The sequence below is a fragment of the Salvelinus namaycush genome, chromosome 3, assembly GCF_016432855.1.
Source record: "Salvelinus namaycush isolate Seneca chromosome 3, SaNama_1.0, whole genome shotgun sequence".
In the NCBI taxonomy this organism is placed as follows: domain Eukaryota; kingdom Metazoa; phylum Chordata; class Actinopteri; order Salmoniformes; family Salmonidae; genus Salvelinus; species Salvelinus namaycush.
Window position 1 is genome coordinate 18549397 of NC_052309.1, and position 23009 is coordinate 18572405.

General features: G+C 42.6%; 4 protein-coding genes across 17 annotated transcripts; 1 reads left to right on the top strand and 3 right to left on the bottom strand.

Moving 5' to 3' along the window:
• Nucleotides 1–253: 253 nt before the first annotated feature.
• hnrnpd (heterogeneous nuclear ribonucleoprotein D) lies at nucleotides 254–7117 on the bottom strand. 9 transcript variants are annotated; one of them, XR_005476616.1, is made up of 10 exons: nucleotides 6641–7117; nucleotides 5715–5883; nucleotides 5207–5368; nucleotides 3269–3400; nucleotides 2943–3042; nucleotides 2628–2780; nucleotides 2140–2239; nucleotides 1687–1788; nucleotides 1298–1371; nucleotides 254–865 (listed from the first exon to the last, which is right to left on the bottom strand). XR_005476616.1 is itself a non-coding variant. In XM_038989880.1 (8 exons), exons 1-7 carry the CDS (start codon nucleotides 6799–6801, stop codon nucleotides 2169–2171), a joined length of 933 nt encoding a protein of 310 aa, XP_038845808.1. In that variant the 5' UTR covers nucleotides 6802–7117; the 3' UTR covers nucleotides 254–1788; nucleotides 2140–2168. The 9 variants fall into 9 exon arrangements, 5 of the variants coding, with proteins under 5 accessions (XP_038845808.1, XP_038845807.1, XP_038845806.1 ...); XR_005476615.1 differs by lacking the exon at nucleotides 1298–1371; XR_005476614.1 differs by having other exon boundaries at nucleotides 254–1371.
• LOC120045051 (enolase-phosphatase E1-like) lies at nucleotides 6443–17836 on the top strand. 4 transcript variants are annotated; one of them, XM_038989887.1, is made up of 7 exons: nucleotides 6443–6945; nucleotides 8598–8739; nucleotides 13886–13987; nucleotides 15108–15310; nucleotides 15847–15979; nucleotides 16082–16205; nucleotides 16934–17836. In XM_038989887.1, the coding sequence occupies exons 2-7, from the start codon at nucleotides 8710–8712 to the stop codon at nucleotides 17071–17073; spliced, it is 732 nt and encodes a 243-aa protein (XP_038845815.1). In that variant the 5' UTR covers nucleotides 6443–6945; nucleotides 8598–8709; the 3' UTR covers nucleotides 17074–17836. The 4 variants fall into 4 exon arrangements, with proteins under 4 accessions (XP_038845815.1, XP_038845814.1, XP_038845812.1 ...); XM_038989886.1 differs by having other exon boundaries at nucleotides 6443–6792; XM_038989884.1 differs by lacking the exons at nucleotides 6443–6945; nucleotides 8598–8739 and adding an exon at nucleotides 12859–12989.
• Nucleotides 7527–13143, bottom strand: LOC120045050 (heterogeneous nuclear ribonucleoprotein D-like). 3 transcript variants are annotated; one of them, XR_005476617.1, is made up of 9 exons: nucleotides 12251–13143; nucleotides 11331–11499; nucleotides 11007–11168; nucleotides 10637–10768; nucleotides 10297–10417; nucleotides 9906–10067; nucleotides 9137–9243; nucleotides 8618–8721; nucleotides 7527–7874 (listed from the first exon to the last, which is right to left on the bottom strand). XR_005476617.1 is itself a non-coding variant. In XM_038989883.1 (8 exons), the coding sequence occupies exons 1-7, from the start codon at nucleotides 12337–12339 to the stop codon at nucleotides 9173–9175; spliced, it is 906 nt and encodes a 301-aa protein (XP_038845811.1). In that variant the 5' UTR covers nucleotides 12340–13143; the 3' UTR covers nucleotides 7527–7874; nucleotides 9137–9172. The 3 variants fall into 3 exon arrangements, 2 of the variants coding, with proteins under 2 accessions (XP_038845811.1, XP_038845809.1); XM_038989883.1 differs by lacking the exon at nucleotides 8618–8721; XM_038989881.1 differs by having other exon boundaries at nucleotides 7527–8721.
• Nucleotides 17837–17996: 160 nt separating the features above from the next.
• tmem150c (transmembrane protein 150C) lies at nucleotides 17997–21373 on the bottom strand. Its single transcript, XM_038987852.1, has 7 exons — nucleotides 21300–21373; nucleotides 21150–21203; nucleotides 21023–21055; nucleotides 20863–20930; nucleotides 20373–20500; nucleotides 19352–19529; nucleotides 17997–19097 (listed from the first exon to the last, which is right to left on the bottom strand). Exons 1-7 carry the CDS (start codon nucleotides 21371–21373, stop codon nucleotides 18889–18891), a joined length of 744 nt encoding a protein of 247 aa, XP_038843780.1. The 3' UTR covers nucleotides 17997–18888.
• Between the last annotated feature and the right edge of the window lie 1636 nt (nucleotides 21374–23009).

The window sequence follows — 23009 nt, forward strand, 5'->3', positions numbered from 1 at the left end:
TTTCATCCATCGCACTGTCTATGAATTTGAGTAGTTACATTTCTCCAACCCCATCCCTCAACTTTTAACCGAAACAGGGGCGGGGAGTCGCTTTGTTATTGTTTCAACTGGTGATTGCTGCTTTAGAAATGGTGGCCACAATAGTTCACTTCATTGCAGTATACAGTTACACTCCACTAGCAATATAATACTGTCCAAGGGTAAAGCTTAATGTAACAAACAGTTCACACTGTAAAAAAACAATCCATTTCAATTTCAGATACGTTTTTTTATTTAAATGTTTTGATGATTTCTGAATGTTCTATATTTCTGTGTACCATGTCAAATATATATTAACAAAATGTTTACTTGTGATAACTACAATAAAGGATATAGATTTATTTAAGGGCCCATTTGCATTTGCTTTTGACCGCAATATAAATCATTTATTTTCTGGCCCTGACCAATCCAATTTTATTTATCGAAGACAAATTTCCACCTCGGGAACAATTAAGTATCCTAATCCTATTTGGGTTTCAATAATGGTAATTTATGCCTTAACAAAAAGCAATTAACATAGAATATTATACACATTTAACAAAAGGGATAACACTGAGCGTAAGTGAATAATCAACTCTTAAATATAATTCTGCATATATTCCTTTCACACAGTGTAACTCAATACAAGACGAATAGGAAACTTTTAAAAGCTTTGCAAGAAGAAACAACGAAATACAACACTGAACATAAATTCAATGTGCGTAGATCAACTGAATACTCTGACTGTGTCCTGTCTCAAGCCGTCCATAATAAAGGAAACTCTTGACTGAAACCTGTCACTTCGTCTGCCAACGCTCCTTCACAAGATATCCTTCAATCTTCCATCCTGGAAAAGACAAAACAAGTCAAACTGTTAATGATGAAGGTTACTGCACACTAGTAGGGCTACAACTAAATGTCAAAGGAATCCCGTCTTTACCATTTCCATTAAGAAAACACAATTACAATAGATAAAAATATGTCTTACAATTAAGAATTAAAAACAAGTTAGTCCATAAGCTAGAAATCCTGAAGTGTGACAAATTAAAGAGTTCAAAGCCCAAATACAAAACCAATGAGTAAAGCCTTCAATTGGTCAAAAAGATACACATTAAAGAAATCATTACATGCAAATTTCCAGGAAACGTAGAGATACTTTGATACTTTCTCAAAAGGTTAAAAAGAGAATTTTGTTAGAGGAAAATTAACGTTTAAAGGAGAAGTTTTCCCACCGCTGTCAGTAACATAAGCAAACAATACAAGTACAAAAATAACGCACTTCTCCAACGCAGTAGCATCCAAGTACAAACCAGGTTTTAGCTCATGGACTACTGGCTATTACGGCTACAAGAGCTAAATAAAGAAAAGCAAGAATTACAGGTATGATTAGGAATGAAAAAGACACTGGAAAGTCCAGAGAAAGCCGTGTCCTTTGAAAAGTAAATAGTTATTTTCTCAGTATCATGTTGTAATTTACCATTACTTGACGGGGGAGTAAGGGCCTGTAAAAAATGGCATTAAAATTACATAATTTGTATTTAAGTTTTACATTACAAAAAAACACATTACAGAAATTAAACAAATTAAAATTAAAAAAGTGGACAAAGCCGGACATGTCCCACTTAGTTTTTATTTACAATGCTGAGACAGGATGTTGGAAGACCATACCAAATGGCAGCATTCGAGAGCGTACGCCTCTCGTACCCGGTCCGCATTGAGCGGGCCAGAGAGTACCGGGGAGGTCAGCTCATGGCCTGCAAGGAAGCTCCGCTGGCAGGTACAAACAAGGTATATGTCAGAGTTAGGAGACAACATTATTATTTTCTCTCTTTCACTCTCTTTTCCCTTGTAAATCCTTAACTCTTGGTATCCATTTTACTGTAGTAATAGTAGTACTATACCTGTTAACTTTACAGTTACAAAATGGCTCATAAGAGGCAGCAGAAATAATTCACCAAAAAAAGACTGTAGCCTCTATGTTAAGACTACTGTAAAGCACTTTTCAGGTGCTGTGAAAAATTATAAAGAGAAAAACATTATGAGGGTTTATTATTATTATTATACAGAGGTAGATACATTGCACTTTTTCTAGGTTTGTTGTAGCTGACTTATAAAACATACCTGTCTGCGTGTGTGGAACTTCTGTTACATCAATACGGCTTGTAATTGTTTTGGTGACCACCTCGCCTGGGGGACTTCCCATAACCACCCTGCTGGTCTGCTGATTGGACACAAACACATACAGAAAAAACATAATTATATGAGTAAATGATAGTTCTAGCTCTTAGATAAGATAGTAGTACATATTCAAAATCAGTGATTTCCTTTGTTGTGTTGAATATTTAGTAATTTAGGAAACGGAAAACAATGAATAAAAGTAATGCGTTTTTAACAATATTGTTGGTTTTAATGTCATTTTTTTTATATTTATTTACAGCATGTACAGCATGATGGAATTTCACTCAAATATAAACCATACAGTTAATCAATAAGATTAAAGATTAAAGAGAAAAAAAGTCCATTGTCAAATTATCCATACATACACGTTATTTACATACTTAATAAGTACATTGTTTTCTTAGTGTGTCTTCACCAAAAAGATTACATACTGCTGTAGTCACCATATCCGCCGTAATAGTTGTTGTAACCAGAGTAATCATAGCCACCGTAGCCTTGGTTGTTGTAGCCATAATTGCCGTAGTTGTTGCCGTAACCTTGGTTCCAGTAGTTGCCATATCCCTGGTTCCAATTCTGATTGGGTCCTGAAATACAACAAATTGTCCATTTGGTATTATTGAATTGACCAAAAACATATGATTTAACAAACAACATCATACATATCATTACTCAAATGTAATACAGTACTACTAAATATATGCAAAGTATTGGTGCAGGAAACGACCTATTCTATCCAGCCAACTTACCCTGTCTGCCGGGAGGCCTGGAGGGGTATCCCCCCCTGCCTCCTCCCCCCCAGTGCTGCTGCTGGTACTGCTCCTTGGACATGGCCACCTTAATCTCACACTGAAGACAGGAATAAAACATTTCAATAACCATGCTTTAAAGCGTCAAACTCTGACTGACATTACACTGCAGTGTATTCTCATTAATAATACTAATAGATCACCAACTGGACCTGGCAAGGAAATGCCATCGAAAAACATGCATTGAAGGCAATGTAAAACTTGTTTTGAGCTACCAAACATATTCTGTGGGTAGTATTAGCAGGGTAAGCCATGATGTACTGTACCTTGCTTAATCCTATATTATGGTACTTTTTCTCCATGATCTTCTTCACTCTCTCCTCCTCTTTGAAGGTGATGAAGCAGAAGCCTCGTCTCTTGTTGGTTTTGGTTTCCATGGGGAGCTCAATGGACTCCACCTGTTCACACAGACAACACAGGAATGTAATAACTTCTTATTCAGCAAGGTTTCAATGTTTAGAAGGCTTGTCAACTCGTGAGGAAACGAACACTCAATATCAGCTCGTTCCGCTAACTAGTTTGGTCTGATCCGATCATTCAAAATGGCACCCAGGCTAGCAAACTCTACAGAACATCTGACAACGTAATATACACTGCTCAAAAAAATAAAGGGAACACTTAAACAACACAATGTAACTCCAAGTCAATCACACTTCTGTGAAATCAAACTGTCCACTTAGGAAGCAACACTGATTGACAATAAATTTCACATGCTGTTGTGCAAATGGAATAGACAAAAGGTGGAAATTATAGGCAATTAGCAAGACACCCCCAAAAAAGGAGTGATTCTGCAGGTGGTGACCACAGACCACTTCTCAGTTCCTATGCTTCCTGGCTGATGTTTTGGTCACTTTTGAATGCTGGCGGTGCTCTCACTCTAGTGGTAGCATGAGACGGAGTCTACAACCCACACAAGTGGCTCGGGTAGTGCAGTTCATCCAGGATGGCACATCAATGCGAGCTGTGGCAAAAAGGTTTGCTGTGTCTGTCAGCGTAGTGTCCAGAGCATGGAGGCGCTACCAGGAGACAGGCCAGTACATCAGGAGACGTGGAGGAGGCCGTAGGAGGGCAACAACCCAGCAGCAGGACCGCTACCTCCGCCTTTGTGCAAGGAGGTGCACTGCCAGAGCACTGCAAAATGACCTCCAGCAGGCCACAAATGTGCATGTGTCAGCATATGGTCTCACAAGGGGTCTGAGGATCTCATCTCGGTACCTATTGGCAGTCAGGCTACCTCTGGCGAGCACATGGAGGGCTGTGCGGCCCCACAAAGAAATGCCACCCCACACCATGACTGACCCATCACCAAACCGGTCATGCTGGAGGATGTTGCAGGCAGCAGAACGTTCTCCACGGCGTCTCCAGACTCTATCATGTCTGTCACATGTGCTCATGTGCTCAGTGTGAACCTGCTTTCATCTGTGAAGAGCACAGGGCGCCAGTGGCGAATTTGCCAATCTTGGTGTTCTCTGGCAGATGCCAAACGTCCTGCACGGTGTTGGGCTGTAAGCACAACCCCCACCTGTGGACGTCGGGCCCTCATACCACCTTCATGGAGTCTGTTTCTGACCGTTTGAGCAGACACATGCACATTTGTGGCCTGCTGGAGGTCATTTTGCAGGGCGCTGGCAGTGCACCTCCTTGCACAAAGGCGGAGGTAGCGGTCCTGCTGCTGGGTTGTTGCCCTCCTACGGCCTCCTCCACGTCTCCTGATGTACTGGCCTGTCTCCTGGTAGCGCCTCCATGCTCTGGACACTACGCTGACAGACACAGCAAACCTTTTTGCCACAGCTCGCATTGATGTGCCATCCTGGATGAACTGCACTACCCGAGCCACTTGTGTGGGTTGTAGACTCCGTCTCATGCTACCACTAGAGTGAGAGCACCGCCAGCATTCAAAAGTGACCAAAACATCAGCCAGGAAGCATAGGAACTGAGAAGTGGTCTGTGATCACCACCTGCAGAATCACTCCTTTTTTGGGGGTGTCTTGCTAATTGCCTATAATTTCCACCTTTTGTCTATTCCATTTGCACAACAGCATGTGAAATTTATTGTCAATCAGTGTTGCTTCCTAAGTGGACAGTTTGATTTCACAGAAGTGTGATTGACTTGGAGTTACATTGTGTTGTTTAAGTGTTCCCTTTATTTTTTTGAGCAGTGTATATAAAAATAAAAAAAATGTAAGTCTACTGTAGTAGCCTACCTCTCCAAAGGCACCGAAATATTCTCTGATCTTCTCCTCTGGAGTGTCTGGAGAAAGACCTCCTACAAAGACCTTTCTGATGGGCTCCTTGTTCTTCATGGCCTTGGCCTTCTTAGGGTCGATCACCTTCCCATTCAGCTTGTGGTCCTTCTGTAAAACCACCTACCAGAGGCAAGCCAGAGATAAAACATCATTATAATAAAGAAACTGATAGACAAAAAAAGATTCCCATCCCATTGCTGCCATGCTATAGAGGTTAAGAGCGCTGGGACAGTAACCAGAACATTGTTAGTTCGAATCTGCGAGCATACTAGGTGACAAATCTGTTGATGTGCCCTTGAGCACTTAATCCTAATTGCTCCTGTAAATCGCTCTGGATAACAGCTTCTGCTATTTGACTAAAATGTAAATGTAATACCATATTCACACTATATAAGAGAGATAGATATAAAATAATCTATCACAATCATCCAGCATGATCAATACCATTGAACACAATCAGGAATACCTTATCAACGCTGTTAGCTGCTTTAAACAGAACAAAGCCGAACCCTCGGGACCGGCCTGTCATGGGGTCAAGCTTCAGGGTGCAGTCTACCACCTCCCCAAACTTGGAGAAGTAATCCTTCAAATCCTTCTTTGTTGTGTCCCAGCTCAGACCACCAACAAACATTTTCCTGCATTTTGAGACAGATACGGATATTTCCATTCTGCATACAAATTCTCAGACTGCAGCTGTGTTCCAATTCTCTCTAATAATTTCCTTTTCTCATATGCTTTCCTTTCACCCATCAGTAGGAAAGAAGGAAAGGAAAGAAAGTGTTAAAGCCTTTAGAGAGGGAACATAGCCAAAGTCCTGGTTTAGGGTCAACGTTATCATTATAGCTATGATTATGACAATTAGCAAATACATCATCTGATAATGCAGTAGCTTTTACAAGCTGTATGTTTGTAGTCGATGATTTAACTAACATCTCCCAGGTCGTCACTAAAACGTACCTAGAGACATCCCTAGGATGCATCCCTAGGCCACCCCAGTATCTGCCTAACAGTATCATATTTCTACATCCATTTCTCACATACACAACTCTAAATCCAGTAAGCACCGTCTGTCTATGTAAGCAAAATGGAAGGTTCTGGTCGCCTGCGAACTGAAGGATAACAGCCACAACAACAGGGAGACAGTGATGCTGCTGACCTGACTGACCTGCCCTGAAGGGATCATCCATCCCTCCATCATCAGCACTCTGTAATATTTAGGTATTGGCATTCAACTCAAGTTATTTCTCATTTAAGTTTGCCAACGATGCGAGGAAATGTCAAAATTATAACAATTAGTTACTTGTCCCTTCTTCAAAACTGAGCTAACTAGCTAGCCATATAGGGAACGACAGTTATCTAACGTTAAGCTAGCTAGTTAGCGGTCTCACTCACCCCTCATCCTCTTCGTTTTTGCTGGCATCAATCTTTGATCCCTCGGATTCTCCTGCCTGGCCGCCCTCTGCAACAGTCGGCGTCTGCTCTTCGGTGCTAGCCTCTCCGCCCTCCTCCATTTTCACCACAGTTGGATCTTCGCTGGTTTCAAGGTCCGACATTTTTTTTATGTTGCACAAATTGCTAAAGGTAGCTAGCTAATCAGCTGCTATCGAGGTTGCGTGCTAACGCGAGCGTACTACAGCTGCTGACTGTCTCTCGTCTGTCTTGTTTGTGTTCGAAATGGGACTCCTATTTTGCCCCAGGTTAGTAGGTTGCTAAAGACTAGACTCTAGGCATAAAACAAATAGTCACAACAGATAACCACTCACTCTGCTTTTGCTGACAATTACCAACTGTACTACTTTATCTAGTATATGTTTGCAAGATACCAGCTGTTGGCAGCTTGCTATTTTGCTAGCCACCTACGTAAACATAATGGCGTCATGTATAAAATGGTGGGACTAGCTTCAGGGAGGTGTATTTCTAGACTATTAAAAGCAATTCTCAAACTTTTGCTATGCTTTGAAACGTATTGCACTGCAGTATGTTATATAACCGTCTGGTTTGTATGACAACAGGTTGATCTTTTTCGCACCGACTGAATTTGACAGGTTCCATACGCAATAATATCTCTAAACAGATCTAGAAAATATGGCAGGGTTTATTCTCATGTCACGACAAACAAACTCTTAGTGTTGTGTGAATCAAGTTGTGTAACGATTACTGCACCTAGGCTGAAGTTGTACCTACAGGCCTAAATGTTCAAGTCAATGAATGACGCGGAAGCTATTGTTCGGTGTTATGAAATGCAAAACAGAATATCAAGTACTACAAAGTCAAGCTCTTGAGTTTTGTACCCTCTTTAATAATCCCTTTATCAAACAAAACGGCAGAAAATCCAAGTTTAAAAGAAAGGCAGGACAAATTGAAAATCAAGGTAATAAGAACACATTAAATCACGATGAAATGAAACCTAGACCTACAAGATAAAGGGAAGGGGGGGACTGGAACCAAAAAGCAGCAATCTCGCTATTTACAAAGTCAGACACGCTGCATGCCAGCTTCAACTCAGGGAGAGGAGGACAACGAAATAAGGGCCTGGTGTTTAAAACATGAGCTGATCTGAGGACAGGACAGGATTCAGCCCCCAACGCTTCCACCTGGGTACAGGGTCATTCTCCAGCCAGCCCGTCTGCAAACAAGGACACAACACAGATGTTACCAACTTTGGAGCTCTGCAGGGCACAGTGAACCTTGCACGTTTCACTGTTTAACTTCTGCTTGTGTCGTCAACTTAAACTATTAGTTTATTTTTCTCCATTCCGTTTTAAAGATCACGTGTAGAACTCAGCTTCACCAAGGTTCTGTAACCAGTCCTGTAACAGCTCACCGGACAGCAAAAGCTTCAGCTCCAATGAATTGGTGGGTAAATTTCACCATTAAGGAGCAAGCCCAAATGTGACCCTAACTAAAAGATAACAAATTTGATGGACATTTAAAGCCAGATACACAAATAGCTCATGATATATTTTGAGTTGTCAGCTTTTTATGGCATCATAAAGCTGGTTTACATATGATCTTTAACACCTAAGTAAAAAAAAAAAAAAAAAAGAAGTTTTGGGGTGTTTATCAAGTGAAGTTCTCTAAGGGCTATAAAGAAAAAGCAATCATTATGAGTTTTAGCAATTTAAGAAAGGGGTTCATTATAGAAAAAACACTGAAGGTCCAGAACTGAAACAAGACCACTAAAATTAAGAGAATACACAAATACAAGTCAAAGTACATTTTTACACTTTCATATTAATATCCTGTAAAAAATCAATTTCAGACAAATCGTTATAGCAAACACTTTAAAAACTGAAAAGAGATTAATTTCCTTTCTCTTATGTTTCTTTTTGTTTATCGCTGGTTACAGGAAGTGTGAAGAGACCATACCACAGGACAGCGTTTTCTTGTGCATGCCGTGCTCTCTGCCCGCTATGTGCGTCGCCCAGAGATTGTCGTGATCAGGCGACACACGGCCTGCAATGAAGTCCCCGCTGGCAGGTACAAACAAGGTACAACATCAGAGTTAGGAAAAGGAAAACTAAGGATAGGTCCTTACTCTGTACCCTTAGCAGTACTTTACCTGTTAACAATGCTATCAAGTCTCTTTATGTTATTTCCTTATGAACACCTGTTAAAAAGCAAGGGAAAAAAGGAGAATCTACAGAAAAAAAGCTCACGTTTTTTTCTGGAGAGCTTAATAAAAATAAAACGCTGCACAAGCATTTTTGCAATTAAAGATCTATAGACATTACTTTTTAGTTTTGTCAAAATGGGGGTGTGCATCATAATAGTAACCACTTGCTTTCTCTCATGATAGGTTTTAGAGTAATTCTTTAGTGTCTATTGATCTTTAAATTTTGAAGTTTTGTTTTAAAAGTCAAGCCTTAGGTGGGAGTGTGGTCTTACCAGAATTCTAAGCAGGTCCTGTTGGATCAGATCAGCTCAGTAAGGCTGGTAGTTGTTCTGGTGGGTTGTGACCTCTCGAGAGGCCTTCCCATAGCTGCTCTGCTGGCCTATGGGAAGGTCAAGGGTTAGAGGTCAGGAAGATGAGTGTCACAGGCTAACTAAACAAAAACGTAGCAAAAGGAAATCCTATCAAGGTTTTATCAATGGAGTTTAGTTGACATAGGAGTTTTTTCAAGTTCACTTTAATTTTGGGGGGTAAATGGCAGCAGTAATCACATATCAGTAGGATGTAGTCTGCAGTGTTTGTTTACCCAGTTATTTTTGCTTGGACTTTCAAATGGAATGTTATTGTATCAGTATTGATATGCACAATCGTGTCAAGACATATGTACCAAAAACTCTATACAGCTCAGCTGTGTTTTACTTTATATACCCAGGAATTGAACTACAAGTACTCTCAGAAGTGTGTGCAATACAAATGTCATCTTAGAACTTTACATGGGCTGAATGATTATTAATGTTGCAAGTGTTCCCCGTAAAATAAAAGTGCATTGCCTGGATATGGAGGACCCCTCACAAACATGCACCAGAGCAAAGAGACCCAAGGCAGGCAGCATTACAGACATCTGTTTTATTTTTTTCCAGAGCTATTGATTACATACAAGGATACTTTTTTCCACCTGTTGTCTTAGCTAGAAGTACATGAGTTGTTGTTGGGGGCTGAAAGGCACTGCTTGTTTCGATAGTTGGCATCAATAGTGTAGCTTACCATTGTAGTCGTCGTATCCCTGTCCATAACCATAACTATTATAGTTGTAGCCAGAGTAGTCATAGCCTGCGTAGCCATTGTAGCCCTGGTTGTATCCATTGCCGTAGCTACCATAGTTCTGGCTGTAGTAGCCGTTGTAACCTTGGTTGTAGTTACTCTGACCTGCACAGAGACAATGGAGTGTTTCAGTGTGACAAGCCTATATTGTAGTTTCAAAGACAATTGTATGTCTTGATTTTCTTTTCAATGTACTGTAATGCATGCCCTTTTCAGTTGTCAGTACTGTCATTGTGGCATGTGTCAAATGCCACACAAGAAATTTCTTATTGGAAGAATAAATAATAGGTGGAAAAAAAGATTTGCATTCTTCAGTGTCATAGGGTAGATGTACCTCCTCGTCCCCGGCCCCTGTATCCTCCACCTCCTCTCCCTCCTTCGTAGCCTCCCCTCTCTCCTCTGTGTTGTTGCTGCTGTCTATACACTTCTTTGGGCTGGGCCACTTTGATTTCACACTGCAGAGAAATCAGCCCATTAACCAAGACACTTGTGGAAAACAGTGATGACACTTTCTTCAAGTACCTACAGTCACATGTTATTTGACTGCCAACATTCTTCAAAATGGCTGTCTAAACTAAGTTGGTTCAATAGCATAGAAATAATAGCTTTGCCTATCAGCGCAAGATGTGTAACAGCGTTCAAATGGTCATTGTGAATAAGCGGAATCCAGCTACCTTTCCACTCCCAACTTGGTGGTATCTGCACTCCAACAGCTTTTGAACAGGAGTCTCCTCGCAGTAGGTCACGAAGCAAAACCCACGTCGCTCGTTGGTTTTGGTGTCCATGGGAAGCTCGATGCTGTCAATCTGGAAACAAAGTTTCTCTCAGTGGCTAATGAAGACAGTAATCATACAATTCTGCGTATCTCTCAGTCTTTGTACCATGTGAAGGCGGTAAATTATACAATAGCATTAGCTCTAGCTCCATTGCCACACTCGCTCAGTGGACTTACAGCTTCCTAAAAGTGTGGGTTTACCATATCTAAAAACGTAGAATAAAACATACGAGTACATTGACAGTGCACTCATTCTGTCACTCTCTTACATCTCCAAAAGCGCCAAAGTAATCCCTGATTTCCTCCTCTGGGGTGTCTGGGCTGAGGCCTCCGACAAACACCTTCTTGGGCGGTTCCTTCCCCTTCATGGCTTTGGCCCTCTTTGGATCGATTAGCTTCCCGTCCAGCTTGTGCTCCTTCAGCTCCAACACCTGCATACAGGATAATGTGTCAGTGAAACAGGGTGTGTGTGATCAAGTGATGTGAGTGGATGCCAACTATGTATGTCTTGAAACTATTTTGTTCAGAATTAAGAGAGCAAGAAGAGACAGCCTGTCCTGTTCTCTGCTCAGTGAGTCTGTTCTAGTGCTTACCCGGTCTACACTCTCTGAGTCTCTGAAGAGAACAAAGCCGAAGCCCCGGGACCGGCCAGTCATCAGGTCTGTTTTGATGGTGCAGTCCAGAACCTCTCCAAACTTCGACAGGTAATCCGTGAGGTCTGTTTTGCTGGTGTCCCAACTGAGCCCTCCAATGAACATCTTGCTGTGAATGGAGAATCAAGGAGACAAATGCAGTCTATCAAACAGTCATAACAACATCCTTGTTATACATCCCTAACAACCTGAGTCACTAGCTATGACTTTGTTCTTAACTGACTTGCCTAGTTATATAAATGACTCATTTACTTTAGGTCAAGCTGTTGTCACCAGCAAGCTGATTAGGCCTAACGATTCAAACTGTCTAGAACGGTTAGCTATAAAAGGCAACAGCTAGATCAGTGAACTGTATCTAACTAGCTACTACACACACCTGATTCTAGCTTGGGTGGCCACCGAGTACATGTACAGGACATGTGTAGCTATTGTTCTATCTGTCAGAATTCGAAAAACCATCAATAACGTTAACGTAGTGCACGAGAAAAAAAGAGCGCCAATAACAAACACGACATCAATCTGATTATAAACTAGTTAGCTACAAATAACACGGTGACAACATGTTTCACAGCACATAGCCAACCCCGTTTGCCCACTTAGGGAACTTGGCCTGAATGACATGACGCCAGTTAGTTTGCTAACGTTAGCTAGCCATACATGATCACAACAGGGACTGGCTAACATTGGCTAGTAACCTAATACACATTAGCGTGTTACCACTCCAATAACACGCTACGTTTGAATCAAAGATGACGTAAGTTGTCTCCAGCTGGCAGAAATAACACTAGCTGGTTAGCTACACCTACTAGCTAGCTACTCTTGCTGAAAGTAGCTAGCTAGGCTAACGTCAAGCCGCTTACCCGTCATCCTGCAGGTTTTTGCTTGCATTTATCTTGGAGCCCTCTGGAAACTCGTCTGTACTGAAGTCAACCTGGCCTTCGGTCTCCATTTTCGAATGTCACCCGGTTGTTAAATAGAAATGTGTATTTAACGTTAGGCCTGATTGCTAAATACTTTTTGGGACGAATTCAGTCGCGATTGCTATGTAAAATGGCTGACATCAAGGGTGGACTGGGTGGCGGGGAGTGACGCAGATGTGGTTTGGTTGCGGCGGCTCAGTGGGTGGGGGGGGGCTGTTGTCTTTGCTACAAGCACTTTTTACGTAAATTGCTGATTGGTAATGTTAAAGCTGATCACAGATTATCATCATTACAAACAACTTCCTGGGTTTAATATTTTTTTTACCAATGGCATTTTATTCTAAAATCTCTGATTTTACTTTCTTCATTCTTGTTCGAAAATTAAAAGCAACACAGTAAATTACCTTTTTGTTGCCTCAAAACGAAATACTGCATATGATTTCCATTATTATCAACAAACACCAAAGAGACTGAACAGAGGTTTCAAACATCTCTGCAAACACTTCTGTTAGATACTGTAATATTTACCCAGGAGAGTATGATATCTGCGCAAACGCATGTGGCTCTGTCGCCATCTAGGTTTACTTTTCAGACAGTGGCACTCGAAGCATCGTTGCCTATGGCTCCACCAAAGCCGCGGTCCTTGCAGAACAAGGGAAACTACTTCAAGGTCTCAAGAGTGAGTGACGTCACCGATTTAAACGCTACTAACGAAGTTTTTTTTTAATAACGTACTACTAGCGCGCACCACTAACTAGCTAGCCATGTCACACCTGTCATACTCATACAGTACCAGCCAAAGATATTGAAAGCACTGTACACATGTTGTGCCCAAACACTGGCCTTATAATTAGCTACGACAGAGCAGAGAATCTCTTGATATGGTTATACAACGCTTCACACATTCTAGAATATGTGGAATGACACATTCGACTGCGCATGGCCCATGCCTGTGCCCCACCCACCAGTAAATAAAACTATTGTAGCGAAATTAGCAATGTTATGATATTTCAGCACACAGTGTCCTTTTTTTATTTTCCTAACCTAGCTAAATGTTTGGTTTTGTCATTTAATATTTTATGTGTAGCATTCCATGGTGCTTTACCCTCGTGGTCGTCATTATCACGCCTTCCTGGAAACAGAAGACTTTCTTTGCTCTTATGCACGCTCTTCTTGAGCACGTTCAATGGGTCTGGCTGCTTTATGTGTGCTGACGAGTCTGCTCTACCCAACAATAGCTAATTGAAAAGTAACCTAAAAAATATATATTTGGAAAGGAATTGGTAGTCCCCTGTTAGGGTTTGCTCGCGTTTCTCCAGCCTGGGTAGCGTTAGATAGCTAAGCTAACAGTTAGCTACTAACTACAGTAGACGGCTTCAGACAGGAAAATGGCCAGTGTTTCAATCCCTGAAAACACTACCGCACTTTTGCTGGATATTGAAGGAACTACGACACCAATAACGTTTGTAAAGGTAGCTAGGACAACAAACCGAGACAAATGCATGGCTTTTGTGGTAGACTGATGGTTTGACTGCTAGCTAGCTACATGCTAACGGTGCTATTTCTCTACTATAGGACATTTTATTCCCATACATCAAAGATCATCTCGAGGAGTATCTGTCGGCGCACTGGGAAGAAGATGAATGCAAACAAGACGTGCATCTCCTTAAGAAACAGGTAACTGGTTTGCTGCAAACTGTGGACAATGATGACCAGTCAGCAGTGACTGACTGCACACAATCTCAGACAGAATATGCAACTCCCATGCATTAATTTAGGTTGAAAACCTGTACATTTTGATTTGTTGAACCAGTTAATGATTGCTTGTGTGGTATGATTAGTACAGATTAGTACATTAAACGACTCTGCTGTTCAGAGTTTGGTGTCAACAGCCATAGCAACCTCATCTCGTGTAGCTAACTATTATTGTCATCTGTTTTAACTGCATGGATTTACAGTGGAAAATATTTAAACAATGTTTTTATTTTCTTCTGAAGAGCTAGGCCTACATGGATTTTAGATTTCCTGTGTTTTCATTGTTTGCTGTAATCCAGTGGGTTTGGGTTTAGTATATATATATATATATATATATAGCTATGTAGGTCACAGATAATGGGTGTATTTGATTAGCTACCGACCATAGAAGTCATATGGGATGATGTGAGTGCAGGAGACAAGCTTTTAGAGCTGCACTCATATTCACTGGCTACTACAGGATGCTGCTTTCTTTTCACCAGGGACTGGCAAACTAAGGTGGTTTAACTCCTTTTGAGGACAACTTGCCTAAAATCAAAACTTGCACTTGAAAGCTGACTAGATCGGTCATCTGAGGGACCAGAACCAGGGGGTTGATGGACACTGACATAGTTCATGGCACGCTATCTACATTCATAGACAAACCGATTACAGTAAATTAGTTAACATTATTAGGTTCCTCAATAAGATATGAAGCCAGGAAGTCTGTGAATTGAGCTATGAGATCTTTTCTCCAATGAGCTTACTGAATTGTAGAAGGCAGAACAATAATCAGTTCTCATTATAGCATGGTGATTTCCATATGTAATTGACTGGAATGAACAGTTTCCTGTCTGCCAGGAGCTGCCTGTCTCCATCCTTGATGGGGGTGGTTTATGGAGGGCAGAGGCCAGCCTTGAAATATCAATGCACCAAACAAGCCCCGTAAATGTCAGTTAATATATCTGTTGGACAACCCCAAGCGTTGTCTATGTGTAATCGAACCCTGCTTCCTAATGAACATGACCTGATTGACCATGTCCTGTGACGGTCATCATGTTAGGTTGAAGAGGACCTGCGTCTGCACCGAGCGTGTGCGCAGCACTCCCTGGACCAGTCTGGGCACACGGACGAGGAGAAAGCCATCAGGGAGGTGGTGGACAACGTGCTGTGGCAGATGGCTTCGGACAGGAAGTCCACGGCTCTGAAACAGCTGCAGGGACACATGTGGAGGGCGGCCTACGCTGCCGGGAGAATCAAAGGCGAGTAAGTAGCTGGGAGTGTTCCTTCTATTGGACGGATGGGGCTGTGTGAGGGATGTAGGAGGTTACTGGCGGCAGGTAGCCTAGCGGTTAAGAGCGTTGGGCCTGTAACTTAAAGGTCGGTGGTTCAAAGCCCTGAGCCAACTAGGTGAAAAATCTGTCTGTGCCCTTGAGCAAGGCACTTAACCTAAGAGCGTCTGCTGAAAATGACTAAAGGTTACTACTGTCTGAGGGTACTATTGTAGGAGGGATGAATCCTTAATCGATCTTAGTGCAAATCTCCCATAGACCTCACTTCATGGTTAACATAAGTCAGAGATATGTGTGCACAGATTGCAAGATTAGATTCTTCCCTGCATGAATGTAGGCCTACAGGCTGTGAAGCCCTATGTTATTGTGCTCAAGGTGATGGCTTCTAAACCGCCTATGGGAGGATCAAGTCCTATTGTACTGTTGCATTTCTTCCAAATGTCACCTTCAAACCCGATGACTCATCCCGATGAAAAGACAGGATTACTAAGATGTGTGTGTGTGAACCAGGGTGTACCAGGACGTGGTACCGTCCATCAGGAGGTGGAGACGGCAGGGCCTGAAGGTCTATATCTACTCCTCTGGCAGTGTGGAGGCTCAGAAACTACTGTTTGGATACTCTGTAGAGGGAGACGTACTAGATGTAAGGAAGTCTTCTCTTTTATACACCTGTTTAGAACACACACACACTAATCTACATTGTAATACACTCCCAGCTAAATTCAGATTTTCTCTATCCTTTCAGCTATTTGATGGCCACTTCGACACCAACATGGGCACTAAAGTAGAAAGTAAAAGCTATGTGAGGATTGCAGAGAGAATGGGCTGCCCGCCTGAAGAAATCATGTTCCTGACAGATGTCACACGAGGTAAGTGTTGTAGCAGGCGGATTAGTTTAACACAATGTCATTTACATAAATCAGACTGAGCCAGAGCCTTTCTATTTAGCAGGATCACCCTCCGAAGCCTTGCCAGCCTTAGCTGTTACCCTGAATTCAACAGTGGATTTTTCCACTAGCTAGTCAAAGGGCTTGTCCTGAACTACAACAACCCAGCCAGCATTAGGCCATAGGCATATTTGAACTTTTATTTATTTGAGTATATTATGAACTGTTTTATGTACACACATGTTCTCAATAACCTACTGGTTGACATGAAGGAAGATAAATAATACATTGACCAGATGTTTATATCCAAAGCCATGTAGCTAGCCCTGCACTAATCCAGAATAGCATTTGGAAAGGCTGTTGTATCAGAGTTAAATCAGTACTGTATTAGTGCTGCACTGCACTGCAGCGAGGGCCTCCCCCTGAGGGAATGCAGATGCCATCATGTTAGTGTAGCGGTGCGCTAACGCATAGAGAGTCACACAGTTACCTCAGGGGCTGGGACCACAACCACCATGAGGCCTCCATGTCACATGTTCTGCTTTCCTTTGTTGTGTAGAATGTTAACTTAAAACCAAGGGTTAGGGCCTCTGTTACACCATGACTGGGACTTGAGTAAGCCTGCTGTTGTGGGATCCTATTGTAGCTCAGGGAACATGGATGACTGAGAGGAGGCTATTTACAGTAGTGTGTTTTGTTCCTCCCTGCAGAGGCCAAGGCAGCGGAGGATGCTGGTGTGAACGTGGCTGTAGTGGTACGGTCAGGGAACATGGAGTTGACAGAGGAAGAAAGGTCTCACTATAACCTCATTACAACCTTCAGCCAACTGGAAGTGACGGGCAGCGCTTAACACTGGAGAAGAGGGTAGGGGGAGGGAGAAGAGGGTAGGGGGAGGGGGTAGAGATGCTGCTGTCCGATTTTCCCCTTCACCTCCCCAAAGTGTATGCTCATTGACTCCCCCTTGTGGATATAGAAAAACTGATTGGTCTTCACATGGGAGTTTTCACCATATATCTTACACCTTTGCATTGTTTTTAAATCTGAGGGGGAGTAACGAATGCACACTTCAGGGAGAAGAGTAGAGAAACAGAACACAACCACAGAGTGGGAGAACACACTCACTCACTGGCCCTGTTCTATCAAGTTCCCGCTTCCCCTAGCACCTGCTGCCCTTAGGTCTAATGAAAGGACTGGAACGGTAAAAGCGACGTGATGGACTCTCCTCTAAACCTATTGGAGAGCCAGGTGGAGCCATTGTCTTATTGCTTTCACCTATCTAGTCCTTTCAGAGGCTAAGGGAATGAGCTACTAACCAAACTGGAACCGGGCCACACATGAGAACTGTTTGTGGGAGGGGAATGGGATGGTCGGCCATTGATCAAAGGACTTTGGAAGTACACTAAGAGGGGAGCCTGGGTGCCAGTCTGTTTCTGCTCTGGCCAGTGTAGCGTTGTTGAACACAGGAACTGTCGGGTATCCAGGCTACGCACAGGGTGGGTGGTGGGGAACAAGCACTAAGAGCCGTACCAGTTTGCAGACTGCACGTTTTTAAGGGACATGACAGGGTTTCTTCTTTTTTTTTAAGCATTTTAAATAAAAACTATTTAAGTTGATCACTTTGTATTTCTTTAACTGTAATATGGTTAAATAGGCTCTTGGAAGTTGAGTGCTACATTACTTCACAGTGTTTTTTTTGTACAGTGAGTCACTTTGAAACATGTACAGGATTGGGCTATACTCAACAAGTCCATCAACCAGAATGCAAAGGCAAGTTTTATTGTAAAATATAATTGTAATGTTCTAACAAACAGCAGTACAACACTAAGATGCATTTGTCAGTTATGCTTGAATGGTAATGATAAAGCCTAGTGTTGTACTAAGAAATGTGAAATAGAGAGAACACTGAAAAGGGTTCCCATGACTTGTGGTTAATGGGTGCAACAGCGATATGGTTCAAAATGGCATCATTGTACCTGGATGATAATACTACTGTACTACTCATCTTCACAGAGAAGCTGAGATTGGCTTCATCACAAACTGTTGTCTGTCTTAATTCAGGTTGAAAATAGAGGGAGGTAGACAAGACGGACAGGAAATAGAGAACGCAGCAGAACACCTCTGTCGGTAGAATGAGAAGACTCAAAATGGGAGTGGTGATGACTCCCATCACACATTCTATTAGGGATTTGGCTGCATTCATTTGAAAGGAAGGTCAGTGGGGTAGTGTCACTATCAATCTGAGATATGAGTTATCTATCCTTCTACAACTCAGCTACATAATAAACAGCCATCTTCATGCACATCCATCTTCAATTAAACCATTTAGCAACTTTTAGCGAACATCCCTTTTACTGTTGATGAGATGACAAAGGTAATGATGCCTTCTTTGTGCTCATGGAAAGAGTTTGTTGCTTTTGAAAGATCACCTCAAGGTACAGTAGTACTAGAAAGACAGTCGTTCACAGCTTATTGTGTTCAAACAGGCAGACATGCAGTAGTGTTTGACTAACTCTTCTTCAGTAACTAACAAGAGACAAACTGGAGCCCTTGACCCTTACAAATATCATGTTCATTTGTAAATTACCCCCAACTGACAACGACAGGCAACCTAACTGTTTTGTAGTACACCAAAGCTCTATAGCTGGTTCTGTCCTCTGGAACCGCCCTATAGCTGGTCCGACTGGTACTCTGACACCTCGGAGAAGGTTTCTGACAGGCTAAGAGGCGGATCGCGGTCGTCGGTGCAGACAATCTCGAAGTGGTAGTGTCTGAACTCGATGGCAAAGGTGGCAAGGAAGCCCAGGAAGAACATGACTAGCGCCCATTGCGCCCGCGCTGCGTGCATGTGAAGACGTTGCGCCATCAGAGCAAAGTCTGAACGGGGGGGGTTAAGGGTCAAACAAACACTTTACAAAATGTACTTTCAAAATGCATACTTCCTAGCTTCCTCTTTCATGGTAAACACTGATTTAACATGGCTGAATAAGTGAAAGAAAGGTTTCCACCACTACAGCTGTATCCAGCCAACATACCCATAGTAATGCCCTCACTGTACCGTAAGTCTCTTTGTTTAAAAGCGTCTGCTAAGTGACAGAGTGAGTCCCTGGTGCAAGCCAGAGGAAGGATACAGAGCAGCATGCAGGCGGTGACAGCCCCTGACAGTAGGAAGCGTGGGATGCCCGCCCTCCGGCCCTCGTTCTTCAGGTTGACCTTCAGGGTGATGACAGATTGCACCCAGCAGAACAACGTCCCCAGGCCAAACGTCATGGACGTCCCAATGTTGTGGAGCTCCTCGTCATTTGACAGCTGGACCAGACACATTACAGACAGACGACAGACATGGCTCTTGTGTTTCATTCCATTACTGTGACCCTGCTACACTCTGACAAAAATCTGATTATCGCTGCAAACCAAGTTGAGGTTTTCGTAGATTTTGTCAGTGGTTCTCAAATGTTTTGGGTCTGGATGTAGGGGCTAAGGGTTGTGTAAGACTAGTGACTCCTACGAAGTACGCCAGGGACAGTCTGGGGCAGGGCTTTCCAACCCTGTTCCTGGAGAGCCTACCTCCTTCGTGCCAACCCAAATTTAGCGCACCCAATTCTAATAATTAGCTGGTTGAAAAGCTGAATCAGGTTAGTTACAACTAGGGTTGGAGCGAAAACCTACAGGGGGGTAGCTCTCCGGGGAACAGGGTTGGAGCGAAAACCTACAGGGGGTAGCTCTCCGGGAACAGGGTTGGAGTGAAAACCTACAGGGGGGTAGCTCTCCGGGAACAGGGTTGGAGCGGAAACCTACAGGGGGGTAGCTCTCCGGGAACAGGGTTGGAGCGGAAACCTACAGGGGGGTAGCTCTCCGGGAACAGGGTTGGAGAGCCCTGGTCTAGCGGTTAAGGTAGCGTTTCCCAAACTTGGTCCTGGGGCCCGTCCTGGGGGCATGTTTAGGTTTTTGCCCTAGTACTACACAGCTGATTAAAATAAAAGCTTGGTGATTCGTTGATTCATTGAATCAGCTGTGTAGTGCTAGGGCAAAAAACTAAACGTGCACCCCTTTGGGTCCCAAGGACCAAGTTTGGGAAAGGGGAAGTTAGGGACTAGTGGAAGTGTCTAGGGGCTGAAGGTTTATTTTCTGGACAGAGCCAGTGACTCCTACCTGGAAGTTTCCCACCAAGGTCATGCCGAAGCAGGCCAGGGACAGGGCCACCAGACTGCCAATATTGAGCCAGGGTTTATGGACCCGGGGCTTCAGCTGCAGGTATCTGAGGACACCAATGATGAACCCTGAAAGGAGAAGACCCATAAGGGATCTCTCTGGTCTGGTAGTCTCTCTAACCATTTCATTCCTGGTACTGGGGACCCACAGGGTGTGCAGGCTTTTGTTTCTGCTCAATACTAACCTCATCAATAACTGTTTGTAATGAGCATTACATGTTCTGCCGCTGGAACTGCTGACTGTAAATCCATCCAAATCAATACACGGTACTTCCCCATTTTATAATATGCATCCTGTTGTTTCTATTCTTGTCTCTATCCTCCATCTCATATCCTGCATATATTATGGTACAATGTCCAATGTTGACTGTGTTTTCATGTACATGTAAACTTTATATGATAGAAGATAGGAGAACATGCATCAGGCTTACCTACGAAGGCAGCCAGGTTCATGACCTGGCTAAAAACACAGCTGGCCGGGGGAGCATTGCCTGCAATGCTGAGAGAGAGAGAGACAATTGTATTGACAGGAAGCACGAATCCTAGGTAAAGATCTCTAACCAATTAGGTTGGTACTCATAGGCTGTGTACCTTATATATGGAGGGGATTTAGTTCCAGATCGCCTGTGAAAAATTGCATCTAATATTTAGAAATAGTGCATGGTCATAATAACTGGAATAACATATTTCTACTTTCTTCATTTATATTCCACCTTACTTGTATTCTGAACTCAGGGGTGTTATCTTCTCATCTTCAACAGCTATAAAATACCTGTAACCAAAGTAATTTAAGTTAAAGTCACACACAGCTGTAAAGCCGAATAGTGCGTGAGATAACTGAAAAGATCAGGAAAAATAAGACACTTACACAACCCAGAGTCCAGCGGCTGTGAAGAGAGAGTACATGATAGGGAGAAACGCCCAGGGACTGCACTTCCTCATGGTGTCTCCTGTAAACAAATACCATTTTAAACATCTCCACTCTCAGGAAATGGAAGGAGGTAGAACTGTTTTAGAACCACCTGAGGCAGAACATGTAAAGCCTGTCCTGAGGTGTTTGAGGGAATTACTGTAACTCAAAATAGAAGTACAGGAATGCTGTTCTGTTCCAATGCCACACTTACGAATGATAAGACCAAGCCAAAGTCAGGTCCGGGGGTTAATCTACAGAAGAAAAACACAATATTATGTTACCTGTTTTTACAATTTGAGACTGCCTCTTCCGGATTAACCTAACATTGAATGGCTAGTATCCTGCTAGCTGTTACAACAATCAGTTAACGTAAGGCTGTCGTAAATAATTGCACTTATAAAAGCCTTGAATTAACTGACATGTAAACATAAAGGTGTATGTATCTAGAGCCAGAATAATTTCAGCACTGTATAGTGTCGAAAAGCCCGTTGGGCCAATGTTCTGCAGCCGTTGATTTCAGAACCACTGCTACTGGACAGCTCCCGTGTCTACAAAGCTGGGGAATGCAAATTGCCAATATTTATTACAACCACTCAGTACAACAACAACAATCACTCACTGACTCAGTCAATTTGCACGTGCATCAGATTGAGCCAAGAAAATGTATATATTTGTGATGAATGCATAGATAGATGGTGAATGTGTTTGCCTAGTGCATAGCCTTGAATACAAACGATGTAGCTAGCATGTAGGCCTACATTTTATATTCTATCGCGGGCCGGTTGGGTATTTAACACCTACCCTGTCAATATGTTATGTCATTTCTACCATGATAATTTCACAACAGCGATGGATTGACATGTAGGTCACTGATAACAGCTCACTTTCCCAAACAGTGTTTTACTGTATTGTTCCCCACAACCTATAAAATGGAGGATTCCTCCCCTTCCCTAACTGGCTTCCCCAGTCCCAATACCCCCACTCTATCAGTCTCTGATCAATCGTCAGACAGAAAAATGAAATACCTCGTTGCCAGCCAGCGCCTGTTGAATTTAGATTCCGTCTTCTTCTAATTTCATAATTGACTGAAAGACGCAGTTTTGTTATCAGTCGTAGTCACAAATGGTCATATAAACATGTGCCCGAGAGCACTAAATCCGGAGATAGTGAAATGGAGTGTGCAGTCGCGAACATGCACTGTGGCCATGGGCGAACCTTTTCTTTGCAGCACTGAATATTTAGACGAGCGAGGAAAGAGCCTTCTCCCGTAGGAAAGAGCAATAGCAGTAAGCCTCGTTTCCAGCATGTAAACTGTCCTATCCTACACTATAACCTATGTGACATGATAGTAGGCCACCTGTAGCTGCTCTGCTGTGGACACTTCACAGTTGTCTAAGAGGTAGGGTGCATTCAGAAAGTATTCAGACCCCTTCACTTTTTCCAAATGTTGTTACTTTACAGCCTTATTTAAATTGTTTTTTCCCCCGCATCATACTACACACAATATCCCATAATGACAAAGCAAAACCTGTTTTTTAGACACTTTTGCAAATTTATATATAAAAAAAAAAACTGAAATATCACATTTACATAAGTATTCAGACCCTTTACTCAGTACTTTGTTGAAGCACCGTTGGCAGCGATTACAGCCTTGAGTCTTCTTGG

What these genes read in the sequence shown, in the direction of transcription:
- LOC120045050 (XM_038989883.1), bottom strand. Translation starts at nt 12,339, where the DNA reads ATGGAGACCGAAGGCCAGGTTGACTTCAGTACAGACGAGTTTCCAGAG. An exon ending in AAAAACCTGCAGGATGACGG is followed by an intron (nt 11,500 to 12,250) that starts GTAAGCGGCTTG and finishes CTCCATTCACAG; the next exon opens with CAAGATGTTCATTGGAGGGC. An exon ending in GGGATACGACGACTACAATG is followed by an intron (nt 9,244 to 9,905) that starts GTAAGCTACACT and finishes ACCTTCCCATAG; the next exon opens with GCCAGCAGAGCAGCTATGGG.
- hnrnpd (XM_038989877.1), bottom strand. Translation starts at nt 6,801, where the DNA reads ATGTCGGACCTTGAAACCAGCGAAGATCCAACTGTGGTGAAAATGGAG. An exon ending in ATAATATAGGATTAAGCAAG is followed by an intron (nt 3,043 to 3,268) that starts GTACAGTACATC and finishes TCCTGTCTTCAG; the next exon opens with TGTGAGATTAAGGTGGCCAT. An exon ending in CGGATATGGTGACTACAGCA is followed by an intron (nt 2,240 to 2,627) that starts GTATGTAATCTT and finishes GTGTCCAATCAG; the next exon opens with CAGACCAGCAGGGTGGTTAT.
- LOC120045051 (XM_038989885.1), top strand. Translation starts at nt 13,699, where the DNA reads ATGGCCAGTGTTTCAATCCCTGAAAACACTACCGCACTTTTGCTGGAT. An exon ending in GCCGGGAGAATCAAAGGCGA is followed by an intron (nt 15,311 to 15,846) that starts GTAAGTAGCTGG and finishes TGTGTGAACCAG; the next exon opens with GGTGTACCAGGACGTGGTAC. An exon ending in TAGAGGGAGACGTACTAGAT is followed by an intron (nt 15,980 to 16,081) that starts GTAAGGAAGTCT and finishes CTATCCTTTCAG; the next exon opens with CTATTTGATGGCCACTTCGA.
- tmem150c (XM_038987852.1), bottom strand. Translation starts at nt 21,373, where the DNA reads ATGAGGAAGTGCAGTCCCTGGGCGTTTCTCCCTATCATGTACTCTCTC. An exon ending in CCCCTGAGTTCAGAATACAA is followed by an intron (nt 21,056 to 21,149) that starts GTAAGGTGGAAT and finishes AATTTTTCACAG; the next exon opens with GCGATCTGGAACTAAATCCC. An exon ending in CCTTGGTGGGAAACTTCCAG is followed by an intron (nt 19,530 to 20,372) that starts GTAGGAGTCACT and finishes TGTCTGGTCCAG; the next exon opens with CTGTCAAATGACGAGGAGCT.